We start from the raw sequence: 22,217 nt of genomic DNA, 5'->3' as shown, positions 1-22,217 counted from the left end.
CAGGAGCGTTGCTCACGTGCAAACCGATTTGTGGAGCAGGCGACACACACACAGGGCGCATGTTTGCAAAGGTACGAAGGGATGAGAAAAGGGGCGTCGCCCAGCTGCCCAGCCTCCCCGAGTCCCAGGAGGAGGCATGGCAGCTGCTGAGCAGAGACGCGTGTGTCCGGACGTGCCGTGGCTGGTGGCGTGTGGCACACACGGTGCCAGACCTCACTGTTTCCCTACCCTACCTCGTCTCCCCCATCGAGCACCTGAGACACGTCACAGGCAGGCGTGATGGATTCGTGAGGGGGTGGGCGAGTGGGGGTCCCGGCCCAGGTTCGGGACCTTCGTTCGCCCTCAGGATTTCGAGGCGGTCCCGGCGCGTGGGACGCCCTCTCTCCCTTTGGCACCTCGCTGCAGGGGGCTAAATGCGGCCGTCTGGACGCTGGCACGGAGCCGAAACGGGGGAGCTCAGTGCACCGGGCATCTGAGCAGCTTAATTGTCCTTTCCACCAGCACGTGGTTGCCAGGGCGACTCCAAGAATGTTAGAGCCGGGAGGGGATTTTAGGCGCCGCGCAGGCAGCCTGATAGAATCTCAGATGTGGGGGGAGGCACCGCAAGATCTTTTTTTGCTTTTTAGGGCCACATCTGCGGCATATGGAAGTTCCCAGGCTAGGAGTCCAATCAGAGCTACAGCAGCCGGCCTGCGCCACAGCCACAGCAACGCAGGTTCCACACCACGGGTCATGGCAAAGCCGGATCCTTCACCCACAGAGCAAGACCAGGGACCAAACCGCAACCTCCTGGTTCCCAGTCGGGTTTGTTTCCGTTGCGCCAGGATGGGAGCTCCACGAGTTCTTTAGTCCTTTCATGTTTTATGTTCATGTGAACGATAATCTCAAGTGATTAAAACTGTATCTTTGCATCGTCTGGTCTGTCTGAGAACACTGCCCACGGCGCGGGACCACCTGTGCGGGTGTTTGCACGGACGGTCCCGCGGCCCTGGGAGAGTCAGGGCTTCCACGGCCCCCTAGTACACCAAGGGTTTCACGTAATGCAGCTGAGCAGGCTCTTGCATTGTGTCCTGCAGGCAAAGTCCCGGGACATCTTCTCAGGATCCGTGAGCGTTTCGGAGGCGTCTGTACGTCCCTCGGGTCCCAGAAACCTTGGAGAAACAAGAGGATGCAGGAAAGGGCTGGGAGCCTGGATGCAGGTCTTGCCTCTGCCTCCGAGTGGCTGGGTCACCTGGACTTTTCCGTCTCGTCTGCTTTCATTTCCCCATCAATAAAACAGGGATCAAAATGCCTTCCTCGCAGCCTGTTTTGAAGGCACAATGAGACAGTGACTGTGAAAATTCAGCTTTCACAAGTGTGCTCAGCCTTCTCATTTTGCAAAGGAGGGAGAGAGGCCTGAGGAGTGAAGCCTTTCCAGCATCAGCTCTCGGCAGAGCGGGGCCGGGAACCTGGGCTCCTGACCCCATCTGGCGCTTCCCCCACGGCCCTGGCACCCAGGCCACAAGCGGTAACGGTGGGATTCTAATTCAGGAAAGTGCAATAATAACGGCTCAGGTGGGGCCTGCCACTATTTGGGCAAACATGCTATCTTTATTTTTATTTGTTAAAGAGATTAAATTAAGGAAGTTAAATAAATGAGCACATTAACTCCCCCCCCCACAGCTGTACCCCTCTTCCCGGAGCAAAACCAAACTCTTCCTCGGGCCAAAGGTCGGACCAGAGGCGGATGGGCACAGAGCACGCAGGCAAGCCCCGCGGCATCGGACACTTTGAAGGCTCGCTGAGCCGCGCACGTGGGCTTCCTTTCAGCAGCTGCTGCTCTGGAGGATGCGGCTCCAGGCTCGGCTCCCCCGGGGCAGCCTGTGGGCCCCAGAAAGCAGGGACTGTGCACCTGCAGCGCGTGGATGCACCTGGAGATCATTACACTGAGTGAAGTCAGTCAGAAAAGACGAATCCCATGTGGTGTCACTCATACCGGAACCTAGACTATGACACAAATGACCCAGACCCCTGTCTGTGAAACAGACAGACTCACAGACGTAGAGAGCAGACGTGCGGTGGCCGCGGGGCACGGGGGAAGGCCTGAGTGGGGTTTGGGGTTACAGTTGCCAACGGCTACATGCAGGCTGGGGAAACCGCAAGATCCCATCACACAGCACAGGGACCTCTGTCCGCTCTCATGTGATCAGCCTCAATGGGAAAGAGTACCGGACAGGACGGAGCTGTAAGCGACCCACGCTGCTGTGCAGCGGAAATTAACCCAGCACTGCAACTGGTCCATTCTTCAATTCAAAACACTCATAAGTAAAATAAAGAAGCAAGGACCACGTCTGGCCAGCACCGTGCCCCAAGCTCAGCTCAGGGCCTGGCATACAGTAGGCGCTCAATCTGTGTTTAGGGACCGAGGAAGAGTGAGTGGCATCACCTTCTTCATGGCTAAAAACTCCAAGGGGCTCTCCGGGACGCCGTGCTTCACAAACGCACGTTCGAAGTCAGGGAGTTCCCGTCACGGCTCAGCAGAAACAAATCTGACGAGGAACCATGAGGTTGAGGGTTCAATTCAAGGTCTCTCTCAGTGGGTTAAGAATCTGGCGTTGCTGTGGCTGTGGTGTAGGTCGCAGACGCAGCTCGGATCTGGCGTTGCTATGGCTGTGGTGTAGGCCTGTGACTACTGCTCAATTCCCAGATCTGTAGCCTGGGAATCTCCGTATGCTGCGGTTGTGGCCCTAAAGAGCGAAAATAAAATAAAATAAAATGAAATGAAATCAGGTCAGAGAGCAAGGCAGAGCAGGGCAGAAACCGCCTGTGGCCCGGATGTCAGGGAGCAGGGGGTGGGGAGCAGGGGGTGGGGCTGGAGCAGAGGCCGGGTCAAACGCAGCGGGTGACCCTTTGTGGTACTGCGTCTCCGTCTCCGTCTCCGCGCTGAGCGTCTTCCACGTGTCGGGCTCTGGGCTGGATGCTGGGGATCCTGCCGGGAGAAGTTCCTGCATCCCAGAAACCTCCAGGCTGCGGAGAGGAGCCCACGGTGGGAAGAAGGCTTCGGGCTTCGGAATCGGCCGGACGAGCCTGCCCTCCCTCCCCCGCTCCACACACAGCACGTGACCTTGCACGAGCCCTCACCTGCCCTTCTCCTCCTTCAAATGAGATGAAGTCCAGTGACCGCACGCAGCTCCGGCCTGGAGCCATGGCTCAGCGTCCCCGCCCGGGGATCCAGCCGGCCATCGGACCGGGGCGGGGGCGGGCGGGGGCCTCGGGATGGGCCCGTCTCCTCCATTTGCCCTGAGCCCAAGCCGCTTCCCTGAGCCAGCAGGAGGCAGCGGCTCAGACCCTTCCCCGCGCAGGCACATCGAGTTATTTAGAGCTGATTTGCTATTGTGGTTGTTGTTTCTACCGAGAACATCGATGCTATGAATACACTGCGTTGCTCTTGGTAAGTGTGGAAAATGTGCATTTCCCTAGGGTGACGAGCAGGGGGCTGGAGCCTGGTCCCGGAGGCGTCCTGAGAGGCCGGGGGTTAACCTTACAGCTGCTGGATCACGGAGCAGCTAGGGGGTCCCCGGGGAGAGCTGGGGCACCAGGGCCACGGCGAAGGCTTGAGAAGAGACTCGGAGCAGAAGCTCATGACCAGCTGGTATTAGCTGGCTGCTCATACCAACGCGGAGTCGGTCCAAGACGTTAAGAACCAGAATGGTGACACCGGTGGGTGCTGGCGCGTCTACACCGGGGGTGTGTGCGTGTCTAGGAGGCGAATCGCTAGATGACAGGGAAGGGAATGACCAAGGTTTTAACATAGAGTAACAGGCCATTTGCCAAATCAGTATCCCACGGATGTCTCCTCCGGCCGGGAGCAGCGGGTTGTGTCACGTGCGTGTCCAGAATGTTCTCTGACACCAAAGAACATTCTGCCACCAGCCTTGACCTGCAGCCAGACCCAGTCGTCAGGGCCCTGGGTGGGGGGCGGGCGACGCGGGTTCTAGCCTCGGCCTGGTCACACCCGCACTCTGTGCCCTTAGACAAGCCCCAATTTCTGAGTCTTAATTTCTCCATCAGCCAAGTTGGGGAGAGCCCTCTGCTGCTCACAGGTTGGGCAGCTAAGAGATCAAGGGAGATCATGGAGCCAGACGTGCTTTGGGGCTGAAAATCCCTCGGCAGACACAGGCCGGAGCAGCCCCCTCTGAGGACCGCTTGAGAGGGTTTGGCACCTGCAGTCGTGGCGCAGCGGAAATGACGTGAGGTTGTGCGTTCAATCCCTGGCCTTGCCGGGGGTTAAGGACCCAGCATTGCTGTGAGCTGTGGTGTAGGTCACAGACGCGGCTCGGATCCAGCGTGGCTGTGGCTGTGGTGCAGGCCGGCGGCTGTGGCTCCAATTTGACCCCTAGCCTGGGAACTTCCATATGCCGTGGGAGGGGCCCTAAAAAGCAAAAAAAAAAAAAAAAAAAAAAAAACACCAAAAAAACCAAAAAAAACCAAAAAAACCCAAAGCAAAAAAGGTTTGACGCCCAGGGGAGCAGAAACAGGCAGCCGACCTCCTGCGGGCTCCGTCCAGGGCGTGAGTGCCGTGTCCTCCCCTCTTTCTGCCTCCGCCCCGCGACCTCTCTACTGGCAGGGAAGGGACAAGTTCCTCTCACTTGGTGCACAAATATGTTTTAGGCACCTGTAGGGGCTTTGGAAGACCCCAAACTCACGCCCAGGATGCTCTAATGTGAAGATGACGGGGTCCCCGGGGCCGATCCTTCCGGGAAGACTGGCCAGGCAGGCTCCTCGGCCCGCAGGTGGTCACCAACTCTGCCGCCCCGGCCAAGCCGGAGATGTGCAGCCACCCTTCAGGGCCGGACTCCGGTTCAGGGCTCTTTCCTCGGCGCCTCCCGCCTCTCGACCCTCACCGCAAGCAGGAGGGTTACAGCCTAGATGGGCGTTTCTCAGAGCGTGAGCTCTGGCACCCCCGGCAGCACGGAGGGTGGGTCACGAGGGGAGGAGAGAGTCTGCGGTCGGCGAAACATTGAGGTGAGTTATTTTTTTGCGGCTAACAGTCGCTGAACGCGCTGGGCGCTGGCCTAAGCGTTTTACAAGCGTTTTCTGCTCGACCTCTGGCGCGGCCTTCGGAGCAGGTCCTGGGGCTGGCTCCCTCTCCCAGGTGAGGACGTGAAGCCCCGAAGGATTAAGTGACTTACTCAAGGGCTCTCACCTGCTGAGAGGCAGCGCTGGGATGCAGACCCAGGCGGCCAGTCTCCAGAGCGCCTCTGCTCAGCCAGGGTGAGTCACTGGCACTTGTTGATTGCCGGGAGGGGGGCCAGGGCTGAGGACGGGGGCGTGCACCTGTCCAAGTCCCCAGGCCGAGGGCTAACAGGGAAGTCCCCGTCCTCTCTGTGACTCAGGTCAGCGTTACGCGGAGTCTTGGTGGCTGGTGGAGAAATACAACGAGGAACCCCCACCTCACTGCCCCTTCAGCACCGCAGGTAAGGAGGACGTTTCAGCAGCGCTCGAAAGCTGGCTGAGGCCGATACGGCGAGAAAAGGCTTCCTGAAGACAAGCCTTCGGGACCTTTAGGCGACCGAAGAGGGTGGGGAAGGGGAGCCCCGGGCAGGGGAGGGCGCAGGGCGGAGGCCGGGCCTGCAGAGGCCCATTCGCTGTGGGCGGAAGGGCGAGGGCGGCGAGGGCGCGGGAGATGGGAGCCTGGACGGCAGCAGGGGGACAGTGGCCTGAGGCCTTGACCCCGAGGCTTCTAGAGTGGGACTGGGACAGGTGGGGAGGGAGTGTGAGGAAGAGCCGGGGAGCTGAGGGCTGCGTTCGAGGTGGGAACCCAGGAGGAGGAGGAGGGCGGGGGCGGGGGAAGGAGCTCGGCCTTGGCCTCCCCGGGGTTGAGGGCCTCCGGGGTGAGGTCTCTTGCGCGCTGACCTTCTCAACTTCCTGGAAGGAAGGGACACCTCCCCGCGGCCCCTCCACCCCCAAACACTCTGGGCAGGAAGGAGCGGGATGTGTTTTGTCAACGCTGCTTGCAATAAAGAGTCTCATTCAGGGCGGCAAACAGCTGTTGGACTATTAATAGGCAGGGCCCGCGCCGCGCCCGCCGCCCGCCGGGAGGCTCGGCATGCAGCTCTGGAAAGGTGAATCGGTTCCTTCTGCCCATCTGGGCACCCCATGCTGGGGCAGCTGGCAAGACGCCTCGTGCTCAGGCCAGTCACCCAAGGCCTGGCTGGGGCAGCGTGCAGCGTGTGAGGCAGGGCTCTGTGGGGTCGCTGGTCATGCTGGACGCAGCCAGGGGGAGAGGAGCCCAGGGGACCCAGAGCCGGCCCGAGGAGCAGCCGCCCGTGCAGACGGGGTCTCCACAGCCGCTTGTAGGGCGGGTCAGGCAGCCACCCTGAAGGGGGCCACCGAGAGACGGGAGTTGGGCGGCTGGAAGGGAGGGAGGTGTCAGTCTAGAAACGGGAGAACTGATGAGGCGTTCCTCTTTTGGCTCAGAGGGTAAGAACCCGACGTATCCATGAGGACACAGGTTCAATCCCTGGCCTTGCTTGGTGGGTTAAAGATCCGGTGTTGTCCTGATTGGTGGTGTAGGTTGCAGGCGAGGCTCGGATCTGGCCTGGCTGTGGCTGTGGTGTAGGCTGGCTCCGATTCAGGCCCTAGCCTGGGAACGTCCGTAGGCAGCAGGTGTGGCCTTTAAAAGAAAAAAAAACGGGGGCAGAGAACTGATGAAAGGAGCTGGAGGGGAGGGGGGGGCAGAGCCTGGGGTCAGGCAGACCCCACCCACGGGGGCCCAGGGTCGCGAGCCAGACCAGGGCTCAGAGGAGTCCGCCAGACCGGACCTGAGAGAGGGTGGCCCGGGGCAGGCCCCTTGGGCTGCCATCCCGATGCATGCCCTCATCTGGGGCCAGCCAGCTCGCCCTTGCACGAGCCTGTGGAGAGGGCGGCTGGGAGCCAGCTTCTGGAAACCAAGGTGCCAGGGGCCTCGAGGCCCCGTCCTGCTGTCGGAGCCGTCCCCGGGGCGCCTGCCCAAGTGGGCACGGGGCTCACAGGCTGGCTTTGTTCCCCGCTCTCAGGTGGCTGCCTCAGGTGGGGGCCCCTTCAAAGAAGCCCCGTTTAACGCAGGGCCTCACCTCAAGTTTCCTAAGGGCCTGTCCAGGCTAATGAGATCATTAGGAGACGCTTGTTAAATGGGTTTAAATAAGCTTTGCCTGGGGATGGCCCTGGCTGAGGCCTGTGCCCTGCGAGCAGGCCCTTTTTTAAAAAAATCCCTTGAGCACGTGTGGATTTATGTCTTGTATGCACTTAAGAGCCTGCTTGAGGGGAGGCTCTGGCCTTCGTCTGCTGGGGCTGAATCCTGGCCCCTACTTTCTGGTTGCGCGACCCCGGGCCAGTCGTGGGAGGACGGCTGTGCGCGTTGTGGAACCGGCCCGTTGCCCTGAGGCGAGTGGGTGTGTTCCTTAGAAGGTCGCCCTTTGTGGCTCGTGGCTGGGTCTCCTCGCTGGGGGCGCGGAGCAGCCTCTGCCCCAGCCTCCCGGCGGAGGCCCTGGGCCTCCATCTCTCCGGCCTCTGCTTCCTTCTCCCTGAGGTCCCCCTAACGTACTGCTTCCTGGGCAGCCTCCGCTGGTCCCTCACGGGTCCATGTGTCCCCACGGCGTCTCCTGGCGTGTCCTGATGCCTCGCTGGCTTTCTTCCACAGCCTGGAAGCCCTGTGAGGGCAGCGGCTCGGCCCCACTCTTCGTGGTGCATGGATTCGTTTCTTAACAAGCGTGTGTCAGTTGTCTGCCGTCTGTTTAAAGGGGAAGGTGACCTCTGAGCCCACCGGCACGGCTCTTCCTGCAAGCTGGCCCCGTTCCTTCTCCCTGCCCTTCATTCCGGCCTCGTGTTTGATTCCGTAGCAGAGCCTGTGCCAGCAGGGAGGCCCCAGGGGGGCAGACCCAGGCACCGCAGCCAGGCCCACCAGGAGGCAGGCTGTCACCCCTCCCTCGAGGCCACCAACTCCGGCCTCTTGATGAGGCCTCTCGGGCGCCGTGGGGCCCCTCCCCTGAGGACAGGACGCAGATTCCAGAGCATTCTGAGTCTTCGTCCCTTTTTTGCCCAGAGCCCACGCCACTGGTGTGTAGATTGAAAGGAAGGCCCGGGGGTGGCACCCAGCTCAGAGTTGGGGGGGTCCTCAGGCTGTCTGGCAGGGGGGTTCAGGGGGAGCTCAGGATCCATCCTGAGCGGGGAGGCAGCATTGTTCGGGTCAAAGGGGTGAGGCAGGAGCAGATTAAATGCAGAAGAAGAAGAAGAAACTAAACTGGGGGTGTGGGGGCCATTGAGAGAGAACAGGAAGCAGTTTGGCGGAGGGGCGGAGGCTGGAGGGGGAGGGCCGAGTGTGCGAACAGAGTGAAGCCACCACTAACTTGTGTGGTCGGGGGGAGCCGGGCGGCTCGCAGGGGCTCTCAGGGTAAATGGCCCTCTTTCCGCTACCCCAGGGGGTCCTCGGGGCGGGGGACCGTGCTGCATCACCTGGGTTGCAGAAGGAGGTCCGAGCCCTCTCACGCCCTCAGCATTTAACTTGGGTGCGCTCTCTCTGGCCGCATGAATGGTTGATCGCCCCCTTGCTCGTAAAAATAGACGCACTGGCTGAGCTCTGAGCCTGCACCAGGCCGGGTGCTGATGCTGCACATCCGTCATGCCTGACACGGTCGGGTCCACGAGAGCAGGACTGGGCCTGAGTGGACTCCCACTGCGTCCCTAGGGCCCAGCACAAACATGACACAGAGCAGATGCTAAGCACATATTTGTTCAATGAACAGATACTCCTGCCTCTAATCCGTCCTTTGCAGATAAGGGGCCGAAGCCGCTGCGTAGCTGAGGTCACTCAGCCAGCAGGATGGGGAAGGAGGCTTTGCACCCAGGTCTGTCTTTCCCCAAAGTTCACGGGCTTAGCGAGCTCTGCTGTCTTGGCAACGTGTGGCCTGAGAACCAGCATGCTTGGCGTCCCCTGGGAGCTTGTTGAAACAGGAATTCAGCTGCTCTCCAGACCTATTGAGTTGGAATCTGCAGTGTCATGAGGTGCTCAGGTGTGTCACGTGGACATTCCAGTGGGACGAACCCGTTTTCAGTGGCGCACACCTCCTCCCCGTCCCCAGCCCGTCTCCATCCCCAAAGCCACCCAGGGGGTCGACCCCCCTTGGCCGCCAAACAGCCTCCATCAAACTGCACTTGGCCTTTGAGTCTTTTGTCCTTTGCCGTGAGACTGCTGGGAGTAATTGCCGTGCTGGCAGCTTTGGCCTCGACTTTTAAAACGATGAACCACGCAAGGATCAAAAGCATGTTTTCGCTTTTTAAATCCTTGTATGCCACCAGGTTTCCAGCACCCCGAGGTACACGTCCGTGGAAATGGGGAAGGTTTTCGAGCTGGTGGTCTTGCCTCCAAGCAGGACCGTTGGCTGGGGTCTCCTCCAAACGGGGGCCCTTCTTGATGCTCTGCTCTGCCACATGCAGTCGCAGCGCGTGGGGCCTCTCAGCCTGCTCTCTCTTTATTGTGAACAGACAATTTAATCCGATAATTATATTTGCCGACGATTCCCCAATGATTTAAGAGGCTCTCCTCGTCTGTGTTCTGAAGCTTATGAGTTTGATCTCGTGGAAGGATTGCTTCGTCTACAAAAGGAGCAGAGAAGACGGCTCACAGTTTATTTCACCCGTTTCCCCCTCGCCTCCTCTCTCTGACTGGGGGCCCCCAGATTCCTAACCCACTGACCCCGGTGCATCTCTAGCCTCTCCTAGTAACTCGTGTGCTGCTCTTGTTAAGAATTCAAGATGGACGGAGCTTCTGTCATGGTGCAGTGGAAACGAATCTGACTAGGAACCTTGAGGTTGTGGGTTTGATCCCTGGCCTTGCTCCGTGGGTTAAGGATCCGGCAAAGCCGTGAGCTGTGGTGTAGTTGGCAGATGTGGCTCAGATCTGGCTGTGATGTAGGCCAGCCACTGCAGCTCTGATTCAACCCCTAGCTTGGGAACCTCCATATGCTGCGGGTGTGGCCCTAAGGAGGAAAAAAAAAAAAAAAAAAAAAAAAGGAAAAAGATTTCAGGGATTTGTGCGCCCAGATGCCCAGATGGGGCTGATGCAGCAGTTTGTGCCTGGAGGAGAAAGTAGAAGTGCTGAGGGGCCTCTCTCTTTGGACCTCAAGGTTAAGGAGCCTAACTTGGTGTCCTTTGAGTCCAACTTCGGTTGCTAATAATGACACGTAGCATATACCACGTTTCAAGCGTGCACGCATTCATCCAATGATTGACGGAGCCCCTTTTCTGTGCTGGGCTGAGGATGGGAGGGTTGGTGCAACACCCGCACGGCCCCCCCTCGGGTCGCCTGCAGAGGCGATGGCTCTTCACCTCCCTTAGAGGCCGTCCAGCCGATGGTGCTTGTTCTCCCGACCGCAAGTCCGGCAGACCCGCGCGGGGCCAGCGGAGTCCACGGAGCCGGGATCACGTCCTCCTCGGGCGCAGGAGCTGCGGCACCTGCCACACCCCGTGCCAGGCATGGACGGAGCTCGGAGGCCGTTCAGTCTGACGCTGTATTTCATGCAGGGAAGCGGGCCCCTGGCAGCCGCGGGTCTCCAAGAAATCAGACCATCAGGGCTCCAGCCAGAACCACCACCTGAGTCTCCGAGCTGCTCCAAGGGTAGATGAAGCCCAGGGCTGAGAGAAGGGGCTGCGGGGGGAGGGGGACACAAGAGCAAGAGGGGGTGACACACAGACCGAAGGGGGCAGGGAGGAAGGCAGCCCTGGCTTTTCATGTACTTTTGCTCCAGAGTCAGAGAGGTGGCCGTGGATGTGAGGCCGAGGTCACTGTCACGGAGAGGTGGTCGTGCGTCCAGCTGCAGAAACTGAGCCGGGTCAGAGGCAGGTGCTGCCCTCAGGGACCAGGGGGCCGGGCGGGAGGGAGACAGAGCTGTTACCAAATGGATGCAGTGCTTCCACCTACCAAACACTTAGACGCCTTGACGCCGTCCGGGGGAAGCCGCTGCCCATCCCACCCTTCCCCAAAGAACCACGAGCACCAGAGGATATTTACTGTTACAACCACAAAGCCGGAGCCATTTCTTAGAGATGCAAACATGTGAGTTGTGAGCCAGCAAGAAGTCAGACGCGGTGGTCGGAGCCAGTGCGTCTGTGCTGATTTTACCGCAAGGAAGTGGCTCCACAGCGGAGGGGTTTGTCCAAGACCCACGGTGCTTCCGCACTGGGGGCACCAGGACCTGGGTCCTCCGGCCCAGAGGTCAGGTTCGGGCCTGGGGCCTCTAGCTCCGTGGCCGTCCCCAAAGAGAGAGCACGGCCTCAAGCAGGCCAGGAGTACCCCGTGGCCCTCCGCTGTCTGATGCGGGGGTGCCGCCTGCCCACACCGCCCCGCAGGCAAAGGCACCAGCCGGGGGCCCAGCTGGCATCGGACTTGCGTCCTGCCGGCGGCTCCAGGCCATGGAGGAGTCTCTGGGGGGCTGGCTTCGAGGGTCTCCAGTCCCCCTCCTCAGCCAGAGGCCGACGAGCAGAGGGAGGCCCAGGCTTCAAGTTGAGGGCCTGGTTTTGCAATAACGCGGAGGACCTGGCCCAAAGCTCCCAAGAGAAGAAACCAAGGGGAGCGTGTGGGCAGTTGTCTCTGGACGGCATGTGTGTGGCCTGGGAGCTCGGCGTGCAGGGCAGCCGGGCCACGCGCGCCGTGAAGGGACCCACTCCTGTGACGAGCATGGGTGGCGACGAGAGGCAGCACTGCCCGCCGAGCCCCTGACGTGTGTTTTCAGGCCTCGTCGTGATACTGATTTCATTGGATGCTGACATGTCCTCAGACCTCTCTGAGCCTTGCTAGCGAGTGTGTGTGTGTGTACACACTGTTTAAAATTTTTTTAAAATCAGGCCTTGGGCTGGGAGCCTTTGGCAGGCAACAGTATCTAGTTAGAATTTAATAACATTGTTTTTATGGTATTTATTTTTACTTTTAGGTCCTATTTATGGGAGGTGAGACTGGTTTTCCATTTGCAGTAGTGATATAAAGTTTCCATTTTAAAGACATTTGTTTAAGTTAAAAGGAGTCTATTTAAAGCGCAATACTAAATGAATAATAATACAGGTGGTTTGCAGACAGGACCTGCGTGGTAAAGGAGCTAAGGGCCCTGGTGAAACTTGGGAAATACTGACACATGCCATCGTGGAACAAAACCGTCATATAGTCTCAGAATCCGAGACCACTGAGTTTTAGAAGCCCGGGATTCTCGAATCCCAGAACACAGAGCCTTAGCACAGGCTCTCACAAAACCTTAGCGCACAGAGCAGAAGGCCTTACAGCCATCTGTCGGTTCGGTGCCTCATTTCGATGTGGAGAAACCGAGGCCCCAAGAGATCAAGGACAGAATGAAAGAGCATGTGTGAAAGAGCCTCGTAAAACACAACGCCTTCTTCAAACGCTATGGATATTTGGGGGGGGGTCCCCCAGAGTCACAGGGCTTTCTAGCAGAGACCTGGGACTCCTGCCTACACCTGGTGCTTTGCTGTCCCCTGAGCTGGGACAGATTTCTGGAGGCTCCTCTGGCCCAGGCCCAGCCTCTGCTGGGAACTGTGGGGCGGCCTGCCGGCTCCCTTCAGAGGTGGAGCCGAGGAACGGGAGGCCGTGTTCAGGCGTCCTGGGCGTAGGGAACCGTCCAGGGCAGTGGGCTGCAGGCAGGGAGGGCAGGGGCTCAGCCTGTTGGAGCTGGCGGGCTCCCACCTGCCAGGCCAGTGTGCTGGCAATGGCCTCCGAGGGAAAATCCGCTTTATGACTCTAACTCCGCTTTTTGCCTGGGGCCTCAATTTCTTCTTCTGTCCAATAGTCAGGAAACTAACAAGGCTTTTCCTGACGCCCCAGAGCTATCAGCAGTATTCCTAGGGTCTTGTGTGTAAAGACAGCAGGCCTCCATCCCAAGGGGCGTCCTGGGTCTCAGTGGGGACCAGGGCCTTAGGCGAGGCCTGGGGAGCCGTTGGTGGAAGAAGGGAAAGAAACCCATCGCTGTGCTGAGAAAATCCCCGATCCCCAGCTCCTGCGAGAGGGGCCCTCCTTTCTGCAGGCACCGGAAATGCATGGGCTGTCCTGGAAATTGCTGCCCTGAAAACTGGGGCTCTGACATGTTGGTGACAGGCGGGGCCATGGACGGAGGGCAGACAGGCCGATCACTTAGCGCCTCTGGAGACCCCGCTTTTAGAATTGCACACCGAGCCGCGGGCGCAGACTGCGGCCCCATGGGGGTCCCAGCCCTTCTGCACAGAGTGGGGTGGTCTTGGGGGGTCACAGGGGTGGCAGGTTCCTTCAGCCCCACAGCCCACGCGCCCTTTCTTCTGAGGACCAGACCTCAGGGAACTCGTTCCCGCTAAGGCTCCGGGAGACCCGAGGCCACAGGGCTGGCGCTTCCCATGGGGGCAGCTCGTTGGCCGGGCCCAGATTTTCACACCCACTTCTGAGGTCTGTTCTCTCTTCCTCTGCCCCGAGGACCGTTTCATGTGGCGGGAGGTGGGGACCCCACAGGCAGTGGCTGCCTGGCTGGACCTCAGCTTCCCCCCTTCCCGAGAGGCCCCAGCCCTCCTCCGGTGCCCAGGCCCCGAGTGTCCAGTGATGGGGATTCTCCTGGAGGTTCCAGCCGCCCGGCAGCAGCTCCACCCTCGCCACTGTCCCTTCCCAGCCCGCCGTCCTCCGGACGGTGCCCGAGGAGGAGGCCAAAGGACCCACGGGGGGCCGGAGCCTTCCTCCCCGTTCATCACGGAGGAACAGCACGTCCCAGCCTGGGCGGGCGGGGGGGGGGGGGGCTTTTCTGCTTCTGTCTGGCTACGCGGGTCTCACAAAAGTCCAGCTGTGGCGAAGCTCGCGGTCCTGACCGCTGTCCTGCCGCCTCTGACCCAGCCCCGCCTCCTCCCGCCTCCCGCGCGTGAGGTAACAGGATCAAGTCCATGTCATTCTGCTGGGAAATCGCCCCACGGCCTGTCTTGGCCCCTGGGCCCCAGAGGCCGGCTCAGCCACCCTGGCCCCCAAGGGCGGGACCCCGGCTGCCTGGCCCTTACCCTGGGCTGGGGCTCCTGAGCGTTTCCTCCTTAGGGCCCTGGCAGCTGCTCAGCTCTGCAAGCCAACAGCAATAGTCCCAACCACCCAGAACGTTTGGACAGATTTCTGCAGTTAGGAGTTGATGCAGTTGAAAGGTTCTAGAGACGGGCCCCGCTGGTGTTGAGGGGACGGTTTCTCGGGAGCAGGGGGCGCCGAGCCTGCGGCCTTCAGATCCTAGCTGCAGGAGGAGGAGGCGAGCGGGCCAGGAGGGACCGGAGAGCGTTCAAAGAGCCAGAACAAGGGGCCCAAACTGCGGGGGGCCGGGGGCACCAGGGCGCTTCGGCCTCCAGACGGGGAAATAGAAACCCACCGAAGAAGGGCGCCCATTCCCGACCCCTTCTCGGCCAAGGACTGGCCGTTTGCTCTTCCTCCTCCTCTTCCCGCATCTGCAAACCTCAGCAAGATCAGAGAGTCTGCGGAGGGCATCAAAGGGGCCCAGGACCCCCCCACCCCAACCAGATGAAAATGCCGTGCCTGAGCTTTCTTGGGGCGGCGATGCCTGAGCCTTAGTGCCTTTGAAAAAGTGTCTGTGACCAGAGCTCCTGATAAGCCCCCTTCTCACGGGGCGACAGGCACCCTGAGGCCTTTCTCTCCTCCTTCTGCCCGGTCATCAAATATTTATTGAGTGTCTGAGCCTGAGGCTGCAGGGGCGCGGCGCTGATGGTCACGGGAGGGGAGCGGCACACGGACAGGGGACGGGCGAATAAAGACACAGGACGTGTCCGATGATGACGAGGCCGTGAAGACGCTGACACAGGCCCGCGGGGTGGCGCCAGGGCTGGGGGAACCTCTGTGAGGCCACATTTCAGCTGTAGCTCGGGATTCCAGGGGGAGGCAGCCTGTGCGTGTTCAGCGGGGAGCTCGAGGCAGAGGACGGGGCGGTGCCAAGGCCCTGCGGGCGTGGGCGCTTGGAGGGCAGGCAGGGCCAGGCCGCGGCCCTGAGCAGGAGGCCGCAAGCTGGATGGCAGGGGGCCGTGGCAGGAAGGGGAGCGACCTCCTCAGGGGACATGGAGTGTGGGGTGGAATACTCCAGATACTGCCCTCCCAGAGACTTTCCAACTTAGAGCTGCAGGGGGCAAGGCCAGCGCTCCTCCCGCTCCACCGCGCTGCGTCTCCCCAGCCGCCCCGTGTCCCTCCCTCTCTGCTCCTTGTGGAAAAGGAGGGAGTTCGAGAAGGGATCTGGGGTTGTTGCCTCCTTGACCGTTTGAGGAATTCAGCTAGAGGCCGCTCTGTGAAAGGTTCCTCCTGTCGTATCAGGCCCAGAGAGGGAAAGGGGCTGGCCCAAGGCCACACAGCACATTCACGGCAGAGCAAGAGGTAGATCTGGTTCCTCACCCGGCCTGTGGTCCCCACCCGGTCCGTGAGCTCTGGTTTCCCACCGTACACTCTGGTCCTGACAGCCGTCGGCCGGGGAGCCAGGGGCCCTGGCAGGGCTGGGAGGGTCTGCGGCCAGAGGGCATGTGACGGCTGAAGAGCAAGCAAGCGGGCCTGGGAGGGAAGCTCAGGACGGCAGGGAGCTCCATAAACCTTCTTGTCCTTTGGGCAAGGCCACTACAACCATGAAGCAAAGCACCCACCTCTTTTCTCACTTAGATCACACGCGTATGAAAAATGAGTTCTACAGAAAGCAGAAAAAATTCACCCGTGGTCTCATCTCCCTAAAGAGCCTCGGGTGACCATTTGGTACATTGCAGGTTTGGGTTCAGCCTTCTCTGTTGAACTTGGCTCCGCCGTCGGATGGAAAGCGGCAGCATAGAGAGAGCTGGGCTCTTGCGCCACCTTGCACGTGACTTTAACTCTTTCCCGGGGGCGCGGATGGGAACAACCGGAGTCGGCTTTTGCAGGGTTGGCGTGAGCGGTGCCCGAGACCAGCTCCTGGGCGGAATGGCAGGCAGGGTCCCCTCGGGTTTCCCTCGACGTCTTCCTCTTCGGCTTCCCTCTCTCCCTCTCCTCTCCCTGGAGCAGCCCCTTGGCCTTGGGTGTGCGAGGGTCCCTGCCCTTGCTGGCCTAGGCCGGCGCCCCCTCCTCTGAGAAGCCCTCCTGGCACCTGCATCTGGACCCCTTGGCGTTTCGACCCGTGTCTTACGAGGCCCCTGTTCCTACCTGGACTGTGATAACTTGTGCCCGGATCTTTCCTCTTCCTCAGCGATGCGCTTAGACCTGGGATTTCATAGACCAGACGCGGAACAACATTTATAAAATTAAAACTAGGATGGAGGGAGAGGGATGGACGGGGAGTTCAGGGTCAGCAGGTGCAAACTGCTGCATCTGGAGGGGACAGGCCATGAGGTCCTGCTGCGTGGCCCAGGGAACTATATCAAATCACTTGTGACAGCAAATGATGGAGGATAACGTGAGAAAAAGAATATATACATATACACACACATGTATGTGTGACTGGTCACTTTGCTCTGCAGCAGAAGTTGACAGAACAGAATAAATCGACAGTAATAAGAAGACTATAAGAAATTAAAAACTAGAGGACTAGGTGGGACTGCCATGTTTTCTTTCGCCAGATTCTTGCTTAATAAAGCGGTCATTTCCTTAAAGAAGGACTTTTTGACATCCGACGAAGCCGGAAGGGCCTGGCACCCGAGCCCCAGACAGTCCTTTACAGAGAGTGAGAGAAGCTTTAGAAGCCCTGGCACCATCCCTGCTCTGACGTTGCTGCCGACCCCTGGGACCTCCCCTGGGGCCAGATTCGGAGCTGCCTGCTTCTGCCTGAAGACGCTGGCACGGCTCTCCGCCCCTGCGGGCCCCCCCCCAGACCTGACGGCCGTGACATTCAAGGGGTTATTTTTTTCACCTTGAAAGGGCAGCGGGGTCTGTGGTTTCCAAAAACAGTCACTCATCCTTAAAAAAATTCCTGGTGCCAACCAAGATGTGGATCCACTTTTAGAGGTTGGGAGCCTCCCGCTCGCTCTCCCTTTTCAAAATAAGGACTTCAAAGGCGTTTCTTTGCCGAAATAAACACGGGGGCTGGAGGAGGGGAGAGACGCGGGCCGTGGGGCGGAAAAGAAACCACCGTTTTCCTTCCCGAAAGGCCTCTGGTCTGGAGCACAAACATTCCGAAGGTCAAGGACGAGGGCTGGGGGTGCACGTGGGCTGTGATGGCTGGGCCCTTCGCCCTCGTGTGTTCCTGCGAGGGGCGGGCGTGGGCCTGGTCATTCTGCGCCCGAGAAAGTCTGTATTGGGTGTGTTTCGGGACGTCACGCGAACTTCCCGGCCTCACCCCCAGTACGGTCACGTGGCAGAGGCGCGGGCTTGCTTTGCCTCAGTTTCCTCATCTGTCAAGTGGGAGGAATTGTTTCGGGGAAGATGCCCGGGTCCCTGCTTAGAGTGGTGCCTGGTGCTCCTGTGGATGAAAAGCTCCCGACACACGGCAGTTGTGGGCCTTGCTACTGTCTATGAAAAGGTCTCACACCCTTCCCAAGGCCCTGCCCACAGTGCCGACCTCCTCACACCCGCAGCCCACGCCCCCGTCGGGGGAAGCAGCTGGGCTCCCTGGGGAGGGCTCCCTCGGAGGCCCAGGCAGGGCCCGGCACGGGGTGCAGAGCTGGGGGGTCTGCCGCCCCACTCTCTGGGGGGCAGGGGGGAGGCGGCAGAGCGGGCTTGGGGGCCGGCGCCCTGGCTGAGAGCCCTGCTCCCCGCCTACCGAGGCGAGGCCGGGGCTCCCGAGCTTCGTCTGCAAAGCGGGCTTCGGGAGGGCGCAGGGGAGACGCTCGGGAGGGGCCTGGTGCGGGGGCCCGTCTCCTCCTCCTCGTCCTTCTCCGTGCTCGTCATCGTCTTCCTCAGGGAGCCTGCCTGCAAGGGGCCTCCTTTGTGTCCCCCAGCGTCCCCTGGGGCCAATCAGGTCCCGACTCTGGGAGGAAACCGGGGCTGCACCCGGGCCTCCGTGGACGGAAAAGATGGGTCGGAGGAAAGAGCAGGACTCAGCGATGACGAGGGGCCAGGCCGGAGGGAAAGGAGCCGGGGCTGGACGCTGCAGCGGACGAGGGTCAGGGAGGGAGTCCACAGCCCGACCCCAGGGGGGGTCAGGCAGGTGCCCGTCTGCCAGGAGACAAGGCCAGCTCAGAGAGAAGGAACTTGCCGGGATACAGGCGGGAAGGCCTAGGCCGGGCCAGCTGAGCCCTGTTGCTGGAGGGGCCATGGCTCACAGCAGGGACCAGTCCCCAGCCTCCCTCCCCGCCCCCAGAGCGACAACGGGGGTCCCCAGTCCCTGCCTCTGAGAGGCTTTCCTCTAACGCCTCCCTGCCCCCGGCCTGTGCTCCTTCCACGCGGGGCCCTCTCTCCAGCCCGTGCTGGCCGCTGACCGCGCACCTGCTTTCGAGCGGGCTCTTCCTCGGAGGAGGAGCAGTCGGGCCGGCACCGCAGGCTCACCTCCACAGGCCTGGGCTCAGCTCCATGCCTGGGCCAGAGCCGCCGGCAGTGAACACAGGTCAGCAGATACAAACACAGGCTGCAAAGACATTGTCGGCAAAGGCGGTGGTGAGAAAGGAGAGGCTTCTTGGGGGATCTTGGCTACATTTATGGTTCTAGGTAACATGTCCTCCGCCCCCTTCCTCCCCCTCCCCCTCCTCCCCCTCCCCCCTCCTCCCCCCTCCCCCCCTCCTCCTCCTCCCCCTCCCCCCTCCCCCCCCCTCCTCCCCTCTCCCCCCCCCCGTGGTGGGTCAAGCACCTTCTCTAGGCCTCGCCCTCTGTTAGGTACTGGAGGGCAGAGATGAAAGGGAGGGAGAAGGTCCCTGTCACTGGGCTGCTAGTCTGGAGGGGCGCCCGGAAAGAAAAAGCTAGAAGCGGGTGAATCGGGTGATGTCGGTTCCCATCAGTGTTTAGGGGAAGAGCAGCGTCAGGGCTGCGTGCACGCGTGCAGTTCCTCGTGGGCGGGAAGGGGAGGCTTTGCTGAGCCCTGGAGGTAAGAGTCAGCGTGCGTCATGTGTACGGGGGGGCCTCCCGAGGGAGGAGGGCTCCGGGGGGCGTCGAGGCCGGCGGCGAGGGCGCCCTCGGCATGTCCTAAAGGGGAGCGGTAGGCAGAGCCAAAGGCCCTCCTGGCAGCGAAGGAGGAAGGACCCCCCGCCAAATGGGGAGGGATTTGCCCGAGGATGTCAGGGGCAGAGCAGGAGGCCGACCCCGAGTGCAGGCCTTGGAGCTGCTGCGGCTGTGCCGACCCTCAGCCCCCCCCGGTCTGGGGCCACCACAGGCTGGAATCACACAAGCAGAAAGCGGGCGGGGCCTCACAGAGACCAGGCAGCCTCGGGCCCGCCTTGTGCAGATGACGAGGCCACGGACCAGAGAGGGGCCCGTCTCCCAGGCCACACAGCGAGCCTGGCCAGGCACGCTCCACACGAACCAGATCCATCCTCTTGGAAGCTGACCAGGCTCTGGACAGGGGCTGGATTACAAGGCCGCTGGATGAAGGCCTGCGTGAAGGCCCAGGGCGAGGGAGCCGCCGCGGCGCCGCGCGCCATCTGGGTGTCGTGTGCGCTGTCGCCCTGCGCTGATGACCAAATTGACATGAACGCCTGTTTATTCAAGCTCACCGCGTGTTGCCCACGGTGCTGACTTAACTGCGCTGCCTCTAAATTTAATCCTTGCACCAGGCACATGGGGGTGGCAGCTGATCCTCCTGCTTTACAGAGAAGGAAAGCGAGACTTGGGGAGCCGTGTCACCCAGCTGAGCGAAGCCCAGGGACGGAGAGGGCGGTGGGCTGAGGGCGCAGCCTCCGCCCTGTCTCGTCGTCTCATCGGCAGAGTCCGCAGCAGGGCTGTGTCTACCCGATCCTGGGAGAGGAGGAAGGGCGTCCAGGCCGGAGAGCACGTCTTCCGTCCATGCAGGGGTTTCGGGCTGCAAAGCCCCTCTGTGGCTCCCCGCCCCGCTCCGCGATGACCCCTTTTGTGGGATTAGAGATGCTTTTCCTTGTCCTACGGGAGGAAGGAGGTCAGGAAAGGGAGTGCCCAGGGCCCGCTGGCAGCTAGAGGTAGAATCCGGGTGCACTGGTCCAGCAGACCACGCTTCCTGCCCCCTCCCGTGTCCCCACGTCTCTGGCCCCAGGGAGACAGCTGGGGGTCCAGGCGCCACGTCTCCGCCTCCTGGTGTCTTAGTCGAATTATGCCCCCCTGCAGCATGTTGACGTCTTGACCCTGGTATCTGTGAATGTGACCTGGTTTGGAAAGTGCCCTGCCGATGAGATCAAGTTAAAATGAGGCCGTGCTGGCTTGGGATCGAGGGCTCATCCAACAGGACTGGCGTCCTTATAAGAAGAAGAGAGACGCCCAGGGAAGATGCCCCGTGAGGACAGCAACCCTCCAGGAGCAGGTCACGACGTGACACGACGGAGAAGGGGGCTGGAGCGACGCTTCTGCAATTGCAGGGCAGCAGGGTCCGACGGCCGCCAGAAGCTAACGGGCGGCGAGGCTTCTGCCCAGAGTCTCAGAGGGAGTGAGGCCGTGTGGACATCTTGATGCTGGACATCGAGGCCCCAGAACTGTGAGAGAGTCGATTTCTGTTGTCTGCAGGCACCCCAGTTGGTGCGACATTATGACAGCTCCATCTCCATGTACGGGGTACCCGGCCTTCCTGCCTAGCGTGCACAGGGGCCTCTGCAGCAGGGGCAGGTTCCCAGGCCTGCCGTGCTCCAGCCAGAAGCGAAGCCAAGGCAGGATTCCCCCGAGCAGGGAAGACGCCGGCAGACGTGCGTCTGTGTAGCGCCCTCTGCCCAGACACGGTTCCACGTGCTTCCCGTCTGTGACCACAGAGGATCCCCGCGGCAGGCGTGGAGTAGCAGGGTCCTCACATACGTGACATATCAGGGGCTATTTGTCCAACTCCTCCTGATTTGCTTCCCTCAGAAGAGACTCTCTCGTCTTACCCACCCAAAGTCTGACACGCAGGATGGGTAAGCCATGTCGTCCTGCCGTCCAGCCCGGCAAACTCTGCACGGTCCCCTGCGATGGGACAGGACAGAGGCGAAGCACACATGTGCCGTCATGTGTGAGCACAGAACGGGGTCACTTTGCTGGTCGGCAGACAGTGACAAAACAGTATAAATCAGCCAGACTTGAATAAAAATATTTAGCCAAGAGCAGAGTCCTCTCGCCTCTCCAAGGGGCAGATGAGAAAACCGATCCCCAGGGAGGGGAAGCAATGGCCGAGGGTCACACAGCTGACCACCAGCGGAGCCCAGATCCAGACACCGTCCGGGGCAGAGACGGGCGGTGTGGGTCATTCCCGCCGGAGGCAAATGCACCACCAGAGCCTGGGGGATGGGGACCGTCGAGGGCACTTTGGGGGAATGGTTCGTTTTCAAGGCAGTGACCCCAGGGCGAGAGGCCTGGCGAAGGGAAGAGCATTCTTCCCTGCTACTCGCACGGCTGCTGCGAGGATTCGCTGTGGCCAGTGTCGGCCCCGCACGGCAGCGAAGGCTCTGCGCTCTGGAAGGAGGGCTGTGTCCTTAGGACCTTCCCGGGTGACATGCCGTGCCGGCCAGGATGGTTAGGTGACGCTGTGTGAAAGAGGCAGCCTGAGAGCCTCAGTGACTTCTTTCCCGCCACATTACCTGCTCCGTCCGGCTCCCCCGGGAGCTCCCTTTCCCGGCACTGCCCTCACGCCGGGACCTAGTGGGAAAGAGAGTGTTGGAGCAGCTGGCACGAGCAGTTAAATGCTGCAGCCCACAGTGCACAATGCAGAACCGGAACGGGTCACGCGACCCCATCGCCCCCAGAGGAGGTGTCCTTCTTCCTGTGCCTGGGGGGCAGGAACCAGAACGGTCTGGGGAACCGTGCTAGTGGGGACCTCACAGCCGAGCCGCGGCAGGGACGGGGCCGCGCGCAGTGAAAACGGACCTCCTGGCTCGTCTGCCCTCAGCCTTCCGATTCTTTCCGCGGGAAGCTTCCGTTCTGCGCGTGGGCACCTGACTAACACCGGTTCATCTTTCTCATCGGTTGAGAGCAGCTCGCAGGCTCAGATCTTTGAACAGCAACAGTAGTTCCTTAGAATTTACTCACGGTATTTGGCATTAATTGCATTTATTTTTTTGCCTTTGGCCCATATGGGTTTTTCATTAATAGTAGTAATAAGTAGTTTCCTTAGAGAAAAAAAATTAATTTAAGTAAATAAATCACAACCGGGGGGAAAAACCCGGAGTGAGCTTTA

The 22,217-nt window shown here is 60.7% G+C and overlaps 1 protein-coding gene across 3 annotated transcripts in view; it reads left to right on the top strand.

Moving 5' to 3' along the window:
* Nucleotides 5,192-22,217, top strand: part of CAMK2A (calcium/calmodulin dependent protein kinase II alpha) — a 105,552-nt gene continuing 88,526 nt past the window's right edge. For 2 of the 3 annotated variants that reach the window (XM_021085017.1, XM_021085018.1), the window contains exons 1-2: nucleotides 5,192-5,253; nucleotides 5,376-5,456. In XM_021085017.1, the coding sequence (XP_020940676.1) occupies nucleotides 5,207-5,253; nucleotides 5,376-5,456 (128 nt within the window). In that variant the 5' untranslated portion in view covers nucleotides 5,192-5,206. Of the gene's footprint in view, nucleotides 5,254-5,273; nucleotides 5,457-22,217 lie in introns of those variants that run through there. The other variant, XM_003124102.4, reaches the window with a different exon arrangement.

This window comes from Sus scrofa, chromosome 2 (assembly GCF_000003025.6).
Source record: "Sus scrofa isolate TJ Tabasco breed Duroc chromosome 2, Sscrofa11.1, whole genome shotgun sequence".
Classification (NCBI taxonomy): Eukaryota; Metazoa; Chordata; class Mammalia; order Artiodactyla; family Suidae; genus Sus; species Sus scrofa.
The sequence above is the reverse complement of the archived record's forward strand: the minus strand, read 5'-3'. Positions and strand labels throughout refer to the sequence as shown.